Source organism: Drosophila montana, unplaced genomic scaffold, assembly GCF_035044405.1.
Source record: "Drosophila montana isolate Dmon_TW-CO22-7 unplaced genomic scaffold, ASM3504440v1 contig_2438_1, whole genome shotgun sequence".
NCBI lineage: Eukaryota > Metazoa > Arthropoda > Insecta > Diptera > Drosophilidae > Drosophila > Drosophila montana.
Window position 1 is genome coordinate 1,560,095 of NW_026997315.1, and position 14,125 is coordinate 1,574,219.

A 14,125-nucleotide genomic window follows, 5' to 3' on the forward strand; every position below is an offset into this window, starting at 1 on the left:
TAGCTTTAATAACTATGCTTCGCCTGAGTGGAATACAGCCTTTAAACAAACGTATATCTGTATTTTTTATATAGACTAAACAATGCATTCCCATATTTTTAGATTATTTATAAGATCTGAATAAATAATATATGATATATACTATACTTATTCGCCATATTAAGAAAAAGTTTTATTGTTTCCTCTTATTATTAGTTTTATTTACCAAGAATAAAGGAAACTAATTTTCCAATCCAAAATTGATATGTTTTTAGGAAACTTTCCATCTGTGAATCCAATTTATTTTGAATATATTTAATAAATCATAGTTAGTCAGCCCCTCCTCCCTCCTTCCTTCCTCTTACGAAGTGACTTCCCTAAATCTATGTCCATGTAAATTCGTAAATCAATCGCCCAAACGGAGTCTCCAGCTATTCTTAGATTATACATATAGCTACCTTTTGGTATAGGTATTCCTGAAAACATTTTGTCTTCCAGCAAAAAATCCTTCACAATGATATCGTGCTAAAGTGTATATATATATAGTCCACAAATCTAATTGAATTGTTCAGCTGAGGTACTCACAGTGTACGGGCAGCTGTGATTCAAATTGGAATAGGGCAGAATTGCCTGATGAAACAGATGGTAAAGTTGCAGCCGACTCGGACTCTTCAAAAAGTTGCAAAAGTCCAATGAAACATTATAGAAAAATGGCTTATACCCGCCTTGCTCCCTCCAGACGCTATAGTTAATTAACCAGTCCTTAGCTGGTGGCTTGCGAGCAATCAAATGCACATTGGCCCCAACATTTCCAAGACCCAGATCTTTCAGGTAACAGGCTGAAACATCAAATTTAGTCCGATTTAATGCCTGACATTTTATGTTCTTGAAGCGCGTATATCCATAGGATGAGATGAACGGGAGGTAACAGGTAACAAATTATATACCGCATGTTAGTTCCACTCACAAATCGATACTAAAGAAAAAACCTTAATGGCTTGCTCTGGTTTCTATATAGAAGTGCAGCAAAATCGATTGTAATTATTAAAGATTTTGTGAGTTAATCATTTAGAAACAAAAATTTTTATTGCTACATATTGCCTCTTATAAAACTGGCAAGCCTAATCAGCCATAAAAATTGCATGGCATCGAAATCGTTTTTTGGATGAACCTAGGAGAGCAGCTATAAACTTAAACCTGCGCCTGATAAATATTTGACATAGTTTAGTTCACATTTAACAAAATCTGATTTATTTATAGAGCAAACGAAGATGCAAAGTTTTCTTGCACTGACTTTTTTTTAAAGATAATCGACAACCGGAGCACGATTGTTGTCAATGAACAGGGCTTGACGATGCCATTTAAACGTGCAGCCCGAAAGTATGCAATGCAACTTTTAATAATCGTACCTTAACCTAAACGACTTGAAACTACAAATTAAAGAGAAAATAAAAAGGAAAATAAAAAAAATATTCTTGGCATTCGTGAAGTACATTATTTTATATTTTCGATCGTCATAAATATTTTATAAAATAATTAACCCGGCTTCCTCTTTCGAAGTGATTTTCTTACATCTAGATCAACGTAAAATCGTAGATCAAGCGCCCAGACGGAGTTGCTGGCCAACCTCAGGTTAAGCATATACTTACCTTTGGGTATCGGTATAACTGAAAACATTTTGTCCTCCAACATTAAATCCTTCACAATGATATCGTGCTAAAATGAATTTTGTGGATATATATATAGTTTACAAATCTGATTGGATTGTTCAGATGAGGTACTCACAGTGTACGGGCAGGAGTGATTCAAGTTGGAAAAGGGCAGAATTGCATTATGAAATGAGTAGTAAAGTTGCAACCGACTCGGATTCTTCAAGAAGCGACAAAAGTCCAGTGAAATATTATGGAAAAATGGCTTATAGCCGCCTTGATCTCTCCAGATGCCATAGCTAACCATCCAGTTCTTGTCTGGTGGCTGATGGACATTCAAATGCACATTGGCACTAACATTACCATGACCCAGATCCGTTATGGAACAGTGCGAGATATCAAATTTAGTCCGATTTAAAACCTGACATTTCATGTTCGTTAAACGCGAGTATCCATGGGTTGAGATAAACGGGACTACGAGCAGGAAATAAATGCTAAGCCACCATTGCCGATCCATTGGTAAAACGCTACTACAGAAAAAACGGCGAGGCAATGCTGTAATAGGCATTATATATAGAGCGAGACTGCCAGCATAAAACATTGTAGTTATTATTGATTTGCTGAGGTAATCATTCGGAAGAAGCGAGAATTTAATTCCACATAATATGCCTTTTATATAATTGACCCACGCAATTATGCATCCAAATTGCCTGTTAAAAAATAAACAAAATTAAAAAAAAATAATATTATAAATAAAAATTGATATTGATACTTTAGTGTGTGTTTTTTTTTCAATTCGTATATTTATTTATTGGTTTATTAACAGAGAGATTTATATTAAAATTATATGATTGAAAGTGATTACAAACTTAATTTAACTTTGTTCTGTTTTCATTTAAATGATTTTTAATACAAATTCACATATAAAAGCTTAGTTTTTGTACAGCTATATGAAAAGCATCAAAGAGTACATTTATTTTTCAATATATTTGCATTTCTTATATATGGAAAAGTTTTACACTTTATTGTAAAAATTTCGATGATTATGTTAAGAAAAATCAGTATAATTCAAGCGAAATGGAACCATTTTTACAGCGCCTAGAAAAAATGCATGCATGGACTGCAATTCAACAGAAATGCGATGTATATTGTAAAATGCATTATTAAGACAATACATTACCAATTTCTTTCAAGGAAATCGAAAATCTGAGTGTGCAACATACTGCTATAAACGAGTATTTAAAATATTATAAATATGAAGAAATAATAAAAGAAAAAACATTGCGCTTCGTATTGCTACAAAGTTTTAAAACTCTCACTACAAGCCTCTGAATTACCAAAACAATTGGATAGACTATGCGCGAGCTATTGCTAAAATATTTATAGAAATTTATTAGATTTACCAGAAAGAAGTTTCGGTATTGAAGAAAATTCGCACTGTAAGTTACTAAGCGGTAAAACCAATACCAATAGAATACAAGACGCGACGATCAAAAACAATATTAGTTTTAGTTTTTCAGTGATAAATAAAGAAATTATTTGCATAAATGCAAGATACCTTTGCATATAGATAATGAATATATCTATGCAAAATCTAAGAAGTTGTAGGAAATAATTATAAGAGCTAAGCATTTCAAGTCAATTTGTTCTTTGATTAAGACAACAACCAATTCAAGCTCGACTTAAACCCCATAAATCTAATCCAGTTGGGCAATAATACAGCATTAATAGCTGAAAAGTTATTTTGAATGTGCTTCATCTCCGCATAATGGCTGTTTAATCTATAAAATCAGAATAAGTTTGAGACACACTTTCAGAATGTGTATGATATAATACATACCAGAAAATAATAACAAATTACTTACATTTTAAAGTGCAGTCCCCTTCTCCAGACTGGCCAGATAATTCTTCCAACACTTGCTGCTAATAGATATTTGTATTAAACAATGTTTTGAAATACTTCTTAATACAAAATTATTCTCGCTCAGATTTACATTTATAGCAGATAAAGCCACATATGTATATAATCTAGAACGCATAACTATTTTCAAATATTCAATTAATATACACCTTAAATATATATTTTTACTTAGAACTTGCCTATAAGTATACGTAAAATCCTTCGGCGGGACCGTCAGCTAAAAAATTGTATCCTACTACATTTTGAATTCGACTAAAAATCACAAAGAATGAGCTGACCGTCGTCTCAGAAACTCAAAAGGCATCTAAAAACTGAAAAATATTGTTTTATTCTGCCGCGACTTCTGTCTATTCTATGGAATTGTATTCGGGCTGAGAAGCAAGGTCGGTAATTCTGAGATGAACTATGTTATCAGTTCCAGTTGCAATTTAAAATTTCTTGGATGCTTTCCATGCGAGAGACTCAACCTATAATCAGACTGATAACCTATAATCAGGTAACATGTTCTATAAAATATGCTTTCCTTTTCTGGAGTAGTTAAGCCCATGCTCAATTTAAATATGTCAAAATTAAATATATGGAATAACATGTCTAGCCCAATCATAACCTAATCATTTTATTCGCTTTCTGAGAACCTGAACTTATTATATTAATTTAGCAGATAGATTTTGAGCAAATATACTATATAATTTAACAGGCAGAACTAGACAGAGTTGATTTTGTATTATACCAAGAGATTGATTTAGGGGATGGGGTCGAGTTGGAACCTCGTAGAGGAAATTCATTTTTATTTTATTTCCTTTAATAAGGCTGATTTAATCCCTTTACCCATTAAATAGGTAAAAACGTAGTTTAAGCGATGCTCAGAATAGTTTATAATCAACTCTTGATAGAAGAACGTTTGACTGTTTGTAATGGCAGCTCGACGCTGGTGTCGGGGACAAACTAATCAAATGGCAGCCATAATGCTCACTTTCGAGCCAAAAGCAATCTTCTGTAAATATGTCAGCTTCCGAGTTTTTTTGGTTGTGGGCATTGATCACTAAACAGTCAGACAATCAATAAATCAGCTCAAACTTATCATGTATATACACATCTCTTTTTATTGCTAAAATAAAAATGTTCAAAAAATATACATTTTCAGCACATAAGACTTAATTTTTTTAGCCATGAGATAGGCGCAGTTGATCCTCAAATGGAATCTCATGGTTCGGAGTGAACAAAGCTTGCCGGATCACAACAGAAGGTAAAGCCCTCGACAGCCATCGGTTCTAAATGCATGGAGCATGGGATTTCGGTCTTGCAGTAAGTTGCTGGTGCTGGCGGTCGACGGGTTTCAAATATATTGTTGTAGGTAATGATAGCATGGATTGGTTGATTATTCGCGTCCCGCACCAGCTTGTACATCCACTTTGGCACAGGATTTTTGTCATCATCGTAGAGATAGACTAATTTCTCTTTGCCATTCGGACTTGCGTACTTCAGCTTCAACACCTCCAGAGCACCGGTGCGCACGTGCAGCAACGAGTTGAAGGGGATTTGAGTGCGCACCCATTCTTCTTTTTTGTTCCAATTGCCGTTGTTGATGCTTTGAAATTGCGGCACTACATTCAAGTACTTGTAGGTGCTGTCACACTGGTCCACAAAGAGAAAGTCGGCCAGGGGGTCAAGTGGCCTCGATCTAGAATCTGATCATGTTCATGATTTACATATCGCTGTAAGCGGCCAAAGCGACTCTTAAAATACTCGTAAACTGAACGTTTCGAAAATGATCTTTCCATGAAGGGGCTAATCAGTTTATCAGTAGAAAACATCTCATGGTCATGCTTCAAATTTAATAGAGCCAAGAATTGCTTTAGTTAACAAAATCCTGATGAGCAACTCACACTTACAGATTGACTTTGGGTAGATGGTGGCCTCCGAGAAGAATGCGCGTACATCTCGTCGACTGTAGCAGGCGCGGTACAGCTCCAGGATTTGATTGTCAATTACATATCTAACGGAATACATGGCATCTTTACAGGAATCGTAGTCGGTTTTAGGCACCTCCACGACACTGGGGCCACCAAATGGAATTTTACAGGTCCGCGGCAGTAACGGATGGAAACGTCTGTAACACCTTCGTCAACAGTTTCTCTCCTTTGCAGCTGGAAGTGGCCCTCGCTATCGACATAGGTGAAGACGACATTAGAATTCACGACATCGTTTCGTCTAAACGAACAATATCCGTGCAGTTGAGCCGCCGTCGCTACGTGAATCAGAGAGATCAGTTTATTAAATGCAATTCTCCAAAGATTTTTCTCACATAAAATTTCTCACGTAAAAGTAGCTTGGACGTCATCTCGCGTTCTCAGTCAACTATGTCCACCTATACACAGTCAGGCCTTTTTATAGTGCTCGACTGCGCTTATCATCTGGCGACTTGCATTCTCCTGCTTTTTCATTTTTTTTTTATAACCCAAATAAATAAAAAGGGTATACTGGTTCTTTGCAAATGTATGTAACAGGCGAAAGGAAGCAGCAACGACCCCATAAGAAGTTTATATTTTCTTGATCAGCATTAATAGCCAAGTCTTTCTAGCCATGTCCGCCTGTCCATCCTTCTGCCCGTCTACCCGTATGTGTGAACGCTTTGATCTCAAAAAGGTGTATGATATGATATTATATACGATCTAGAGACTTCAGATTTTGAACGTAGGTCCTCCTTCCGCCCGCGCAGTTTGAAATATTTGATAACTTTTCCCGAGACTAGAATAGTATTGTATATGTACAATAGTATTTAGATCAAGTATCTTTCATAGCTTTATAGTTAAAGCCACAGCCTCAGCCCCGCCCACATCCCTGACACAACCGCACATGTCGCATGTGCTTCAATTTTAATTGAGTTTTATTTCGCTAAAGTAAGACTCTTGATAAGGTTATGAAACGATAGCAAGCAGTTTGGTTGGTGTTGAAGGTAAGATGCGAATTCGACCCCGGAAGAGGGATCCATCATCTATGCTCGAATTTAAACATTTTTTTCTGCTAAGGCGCGTTTTGATTTATATATATACCCTATCACAAATATAAGAAGAGTATATTGGGTTGATATATAAACTCGTGTATACCGGCGTCAGAAAATGCTTGAGCTAAAATGGCTTAAATCTCTTTTACGTTGTTTTTTGTTACGTTTCCAAGTGAATGACATTAATATAATTGATAAGCTCTTTGCAGATCGAGGTCTCAATAAAATTGTTGAAGTGCTTTATTGTGAACAAGTACTGTGAGCAAGTAGTGATGGTTAAAATACAGCACAGCATGCCATTTATAACTAAAGCGTGGGCAAGTTTAGGTCATATACTTTTCTATTGCAAGTAATTTTCGCATAATTAAGAGTCCATAGACTATGCTCTAGACTTCATAGAACAAGATTCGAATTGTGATGCAAGTTTTGAAGTGTTCTTTTGGTAAGCTAATAGAAACAAAAACCTTCATAGTAACTGGACTCAATAATTTAAATAAGATTCAGGGTGTGCGTTAAAGAAAAGGTATTTATATGTGCTAGTGTTGCGACCTAGAACCAATTAAGGCTTCCACAGTTTTCGTACCTGCTCTGTTGGCCAGAGCAGTATCACAAGTCAGTAGCTTGGTGACAGAGAACATCGTGCATATTTAGACGTGCTGCCAGAAGTGGAGATCGGAACAGACAAGGGCAGCACCAAGAGCCCGTGCAGCACTTTGCAACCCAGTAGGACCAATTTTTTGCCCATGCACTAAGCGTTTAGTGTAACCTGTAGCCAGTATCGGAGGAGGCTGTATTACCTTTTGATGTTACCTTTTGCTTGCTAAGAAGCCATTAACATGTAATTGAACTATTTATTTGACATTACCAAAATTGACGGTCAAGAGTTCTTTAGTTGTTTTTAATAATTTTTGCATTTTTGTAAAACTATGCAATGAATTGGGCTGAAAGGGCTACCGCGAGAGGAAATTCCCAACCCATTGATCTTGATCGCTGCTCATATATATACATGTGTTTATGAACTTATAAATTTCTTTTGTAATATTTAGCAACAGCGATCCTACTTGTCGTACACATTGGGCTAAACGTCTGCTTGGAAGGATATTGCGTGAGGGCGATTAAGTACTCACAGTGAGTTATAAATATATAAATATATATAAATAAAGACGGAAAATTAATTCCCATCCGTCGTATCTCTAAAATAATGTTGGTGCATTTCTCCTCTTACCTTTTTTTTTATATGCTTTACACTAATTATTGTACATTGGTAGCTTATGACCTTATATTAATTTTACCTTTAAATTTTCAAATCATTTGTTAATCGACTTATACCTTCCTATCTATTCATTGGAATCATGCTTGAGAACAAACAACTCCTTAATACATGAATTATATTAGCCTATCTGATATGATACCCTTATTCCTTGACTTTATCTGTTAAGTACCCATGTTAGGGACAAGCATCCACATCCCATTCTTTTTGTTGCTTGTCATGGTGGGGAGGGTAGAGAGAAAAAGAGACGACCAACAGCTTAGTTCTCTCACTTAAGCAAAATTGGATAGTTTCAATTTGGATGTTCGGCCGGAACACATTAATTATACACATAAGTATTAGGAACTTGCTTTTTGATGGATTTATTTCAATATTTTTATACCCTGAACCCTTTAAAAATGGGTAAAAAAGGTATAATGTATTTGTGCAAATGTATGTAACAGGCAGAAGGAAGCATATCCGACCCTCTAAAGTATATATATTCTTGATCAGCAGATCAGCAGAGTCGATCTAGCCATGTCCGTCTGTCTGTCCGTTCGTCCGTCTGTCCGTCCGTCCGTCCGTCCGTCCGTCCGTCTGTCCGTCCGTCTGTCCGTCTGTCCGTACGTGTGAACGCAAGGAGACTTGAAATTTTAGCTGTAGGTCTTCCTAGTCCCCGCGCAGATCGAGTTTGTTTCCAGTGTTCGATAACTTGCCCCGTTTCCAAGTACCCGATAAAAATCGATATCGAAATCCTGTTCTTTGAGCAATTTTGGTAAATAATAACAGCTAGAGTCACCAAACTGGACATATAGCTTCTAGAATAGTACATATATATCAAGTATCTGTCATTTTATAGCTATCACCACCTCCCCGCTACCACCTCATAGCTACTTATAAAGCAAGTAAATAAACCAATTTTTGCTGTCCACCAATATAAGCCACAACTTAAATGCAATTGAGTTTTTGAGAATACCCAAATATTCTATGGCACTAAAAGATGTAGATACTGTAGAAGATCGGTTAAGAAGCACAGAAGTTATTTAAGAAAACGTGTTTTGGCTTTCCCCGTTTCAGCAGCAGCAAGCGCAAATTCTAAAAGTTTCTGTGTGCATGTACACACACTCATTCATGCGCATCTGCTTTAAATTCTATCAACAGCAATGCAATTGCGATTGTATTGTTTTGTGTGCTGCTATTTTAATTCGTTTTTTTCTCGTTGAGGATCAATTATTGGTGTGGCTGTTGCGAGTTCGAACCCTGCCAAGGAAACATTTTTTTTCATTTTTATGCCCTGGACCCATTGAAAATGGGTAAAAAGGGTATAATGTATTTGTGCAAATTTATGTAACAGGCAGAAGGAAGCATCTCTGACCCTCTAAAGTATATATATTCTTGATCAGCATCAATAGCCGAGTCAATCTAGCCATGTCCATCTGTTTGTCCGTATATATACTTCCGTATGTATAATATAACGAAGATCTTCCTAGTGCCCGCGCAGTTTGAGATAATTGATAACTTTTCCCGTTTCCGAACATTTGAAATCCGGTTTTTTGAGCAAATCATTTAGGTTCATATACTAGTACAATAGTATATAGATCAAGTATCTTTCATAACTTTAGAGTTATAGCCACAACCTTAGCACCGCCCACATCCCCGACACAACCACAAAGCCGTAAGTCAAATGGAATCATGCACCTTGCTCTGTCGCATGTGCTTCTAATTTCAATTTTATTTCGCAAAAAAAAAAGATTCTTGATATAGTTGCCACGTATGAAGCAATAGCAAGTAATTCGGTTGGTGCTGAAGGTAGGTTGCTAGTTCGACCCCGGAAGATGGAACCATCATCTAATTTTGTTTGAAATACATTTTTTTGTACAAGGGCAATCTACAGCGATTCGTTTTATATTTTTACTCTACCACAAATATAAGAAGAGTATATTTGGTTGCTGCAGTGTCCATTTGGAAATTTGAGAAGCTTGATATATAAGCTCGTGTATATCGGCGTCAGAAAAGGCTTAAGCTTAGGTGGCTAAATATCTTATTTAATTATATTACTTTTTATTACATTTCCAAGTGAATGGCATTAAAATTTCTGACGAGCTTGTTAAATATGTGGAAAATATCTTGTTTGCAGGTCGAGGTGTCAATAAAATTCTTAAAATGCGTCATTCAACTGTGAACAAGTATTTCGCAGTCGGGTGTAACCGACTGCAACACTCTTCTCAGCTGCTATTTTAAGAACAGATATCAATCAAGAAACAGAGCTCACTGCGTCTGTTCTATAAGACATAATTAAACAATTCTACCTAAAGAATAGAATAGAATAGAAAATAGAATACTCAGCTTGCAATAAAAGTATAAAATAATAACTGCAACTTTTGCTGTCGTCAACTTTGGGATCCCCTTTCGTTCGACATATACTGGTCAGATTCTTAGATGGGATGCATTTAACCAAAAAACCTGGCTGAGATTATCGAAGCTGCTATCAATTGAGTATTGTGCCTAGCGAACCGGCACATTTCCAATGGAGTTTTTGATTTTATGTTTCGATATCTGGTTTTTAAGGCATGACTTGAATATTATTTGAACTAGATGCAAAAAACTTGGTTTGTTGATTATTGTATAGCATGCAAGCAGACATCTACGACCCCATAAAGTATAAATATTCTTGATCAGTATCAACAGCCAAGTCGATGTAGCCGTGTCCGTCTTTCCGTCCATCTGTTTCTCTGTGAACTCGTCTCTCATTTTTGAGGATATCTTCTTGAGACTAACCATAAGTCCGTCTTTCTGTTGCAATGTCATTGCATATGTTACAGCTGGTGAGATCGGAACACTATATCATATGCTGCGATAGGAACGAACGATCGAAAAGTGGGTTCTTGTATGGAAAGCTTTTTAGTTTTAAAAGATATCTTTAGCAAACTCGGCATTTATTAGTTTCACTAAGCTCCCCATATACATGCAAAATCCAATCAACATCGGACCACTATATCATATAGCTGCCATAGGAACGATCACTCGAAAATTAAATTGACCAAACTTGTCAAAAAAAAAGGTTTGGTACCAAAGATAGCCCTTCTTTCCAGTTTTTATTTGCATTGATTTATTAATTTTTTCATGTTTATTGGCAAATATTTTGAATATGCATTGACCAACTTTATTTCTGCATAGCACATTTTATTGTCCACATTATTTATTTATTTTTATATATTTTGTGTTCGGGATTTTGTGTTTTTTGCTTAAGTCGCTTCAAAAAATACAACGCTTAGAACGCACACACTAGCGCACATTTATAGCTATTAAATATATGTAAATATACATATGTATGTATGTATATATATTTTGTAGACATATTTAGGCTTAGCTAAACTAAGATTAATGTATATAAAAAATTATCGGTAAACTTAACAGCAAAAGCCTAGCGCTAAAATAAGCTAACATGCATATACATATATATGTATATATATGTATCTAAACTAAATTAAAAATCGATTCGAGATTTTAAACAATGAACACACACAAAATCGTAAACAATTATACAAAAACATTTAAAGCTAGGTTACAATCAAGAAATATATGAACTCAAAATACTTGGAATTTGTTGGCAAACTTAAAAACTCACACACACACACACACAGACACTCTATACATGCACACACACTCACACGAACATATGCACACACGTAGCTATGTTTGAATAGATCTAAATATATATAGTCTTTTATGCTTAGCGCAAAAACCCGCATAGATATAGTATAGTATGGTATTGCATAGTTTAATTTAGTTTAGTTTAGTGGATTAGGTAGCTTTACAACGACGGATAGTTTTTATTATTTGTTTTTGCATTTTTCTCTTCTGCTGCGACAACTGCATTGCGCATACGCCTAGTAGTACTCGAGCTGCTCCTGCGACTCCAGATCCACGCACTGGCTGCCCATGTGCACCGTCAGCGTCTGGTAGGGCAGCGGCTTGCCCATGCTCAGATTGGCGGTCACGTAAATCAAGTAGCTATCGCCGGGCGACAAACTCAGTATAGTCTCGGTCTCCAGCTTGTCCACATTGCTGCAGCATTGAGATTTAATTGGTATATGTCAGAGTGTTTCGCTATTAGCACCTTTACTCACCTGGGCTGCTTCTCGCGGCAGCGTATATACTTGAAGTTCTTGTGCTCCGTTATCCGCGACGCCCCAAAGTCCATGCAATAGTTTGTGTAATCCGCAGCGCTGCGTTGCGGTAGATTAAAGACAATTACGCAGTAGCTGTCGGGATAAAGAACAAATATATTGGATTAGTTCTATATACAACTATATGTACGATAATAGGGAGTGAAACATTGCCAGGGTACTACTCATTCTTGTATGTTTGTGGCCCGCTGAAGATTTAATAGTCTTGTAGAAATTTGCCTTACGGTTTTGAAGATTCAATTCAATCCAATTCATTCCAATACCAATACCAATTCATTCCTAAAAAGCTATATAATAAAGAAGTGCGATCTTGATAAGATATATAAGCAGCATAGTGAGCTTACAAAATGATGAGCTTGGTCAAGATATCTTGAAAAACTAAAAATTTTCCATACAAGAAGCTACGCATCAACCGATCGTTTTATAGCTATATGATATAGTTTTCGATACGCCCGGTTCCGACATATGTACTGCCTACAACAGAAAGACGGACCTAAGCAAAGTTTAAAGAATATATTAAAATTGAGAGATTAGAAGGACGGACGGACGGGCAGACAGACGAGCATGGCTATATAAGTTTTGCTGTTGATGCTGATCAACAATATATATAGTTTGTGAGGTTGGAGATGTCTCCTTATATTCCTTACACATTTCATGACAACATGTTAACACCGTCTACAAGGGTATAAAATGTTCAAAAAAAAATACGCCCAAAAACCGAACAATATAGTCGAAACTTTAACTTGATTTATCTCTGAGTGTATCTATTATTTAATAATATATTTTTAATATAATATTATTATTATAAAAAAGAGTAGGATGATACCCTTAACATTCTCTATATTGTACTTTTTAATACCAGCCTCATCTAGGACCTTCGACTAGGCTAATACTAAATACATGCATTTTCCGGGGACTCGAACTCGCAAACTCGTTGCTCACTCTCACAGATACCTCAGTTTATTAAATTGAAGGTTAACCTACCTTAAGGCGCGCTCATCGGGTGAGCCGTGCCATGCGATGGTTGTGCTGGTGCAGCGCGTGCTCACATCGAAGACGGTTATGTTGTCGGGCAGCTCCGGCAGATCGCGGAAGAGGCGTTCGCTGCTCAGAGCCAGCTGCAAAGGAAGATGGAAAGATGTCTCAGTACTCAGCACTTGGGCGAGAAGTTGAGGGGAGCGTAAAAATGCAAACTTACGCGCACTTTTTGCGCCCGCAACGCTTCGTCCTCGTTGCTGGGCTCGAAACGCATCAGATAGCGCTCGCCGGGCAGGACGCCTTCCAGCTTTCTGTAGGTGGGCAAGTAGATGTTGCGCACGCTGCCCACCACGCGATGCTGACGCAGCAGCTCGACGCGTATCTCGCTGCCGGCACAGGGCAGCAACAGGTAGCGCATGAAGCGTGGTGGGGGCGTAGTTGCGGGCACCTTGAAGCTATACACCTGGACGCCATGCAGGCCGCCAATCTTGAGCAGCGACAGCGCCTGCTCCCGCAGTGCCGTTGGATGCGTGCGATTGAAATGCACCTGGCTGCTGGCCAGCGGCAGCGTCAGATTCTGTCGACGCTGATGCACGCCGAACAGCTGCAGTCGATAGTTGCTGTTGGGCTGCAGCCCGCGCAGCAGCTGCTTTGTCCGAGCGCCGGTGCACACGATGTGCAGATTGTGCCGTGGATTGAGGTGACGCGCTCGCATTGGCGGGCGAGACCACACGAGATCCAATATATTACCTACGCCCGAGCAGGGACCGGCAGCGGCACGCGCATGCGCCTGCTGCTGCCGCCCGTACGCGTAGACGGCCTCACAAAAGCTGTCAAAATCGCCGCCCGAGCTGGACGTGGAGAAGTCCGCGACGCGTTGGATCACCAGGCAATAGTGCATGGCATGGTAATCAAGTTTGCTGCAGAGTTGGGTTAATTTAAGATTAATTATGATCAATATAAATATTAATGAAGAGCTGTCGAGGCTAAATAAAGTTCCCAGCTAAAAAAACGTCATATGCAGAAATATACTTAATATATATCCCTCGTCTAACCAAAATGTGAAATATTATATCCCAATGGTTGAGTTGGCAACCTTTTTTAAATGGTAAATGCTTGCATAACTTTCGTCTTTATAGTCCGATTGTTATAAAA

The 14,125-nt window shown here is 37.6% G+C and overlaps 2 protein-coding genes, 1 long non-coding RNA gene and 1 pseudogene across 5 annotated transcripts in view; all 4 read right to left on the reverse strand.

Annotated features, from left to right (window-relative positions):
• LOC135428074 (sphingomyelin phosphodiesterase) overlaps nt 1-14,125 on the reverse strand; it is a 116,308-nt gene that overhangs the window by 13,191 nt on the left and 88,992 nt on the right. The gene's annotated exons all lie outside the window — the stretch shown is intronic.
• On the reverse strand, nt 2,782-3,836 carry LOC135428136 (uncharacterized). The gene is made up of 3 exons (XR_010436208.1): nt 3,699-3,836; nt 3,494-3,548; nt 2,782-3,409 (listed from the first exon to the last, which is right to left on the reverse strand). It is a non-coding gene; the product is annotated as an uncharacterized LOC135428136 (long non-coding RNA).
• LOC135428020 (uncharacterized) lies at nt 4,707-5,658 on the reverse strand (annotated as a pseudogene).
• Nucleotides 10,941-14,125, reverse strand: part of nord — a 44,449-nt gene continuing 41,264 nt past the window's right edge. For all 3 annotated transcript variants that reach the window (XM_064681993.1, XM_064681991.1, XM_064681992.1), the window contains 4 exons: nt 13,191-13,890; nt 12,977-13,110; nt 11,933-12,067; nt 10,941-11,870 (listed from right to left, as the gene is read on the reverse strand). In XM_064681993.1, coding sequence (XP_064538063.1) covers nt 11,693-11,870; nt 11,933-12,067; nt 12,977-13,110; nt 13,191-13,890 — 1,147 coding nt within the window. In that variant the 3' untranslated portion in view covers nt 10,941-11,692. The remainder of the gene's footprint in view (nt 11,871-11,932; nt 12,068-12,976; nt 13,111-13,190; nt 13,891-14,125) is intronic.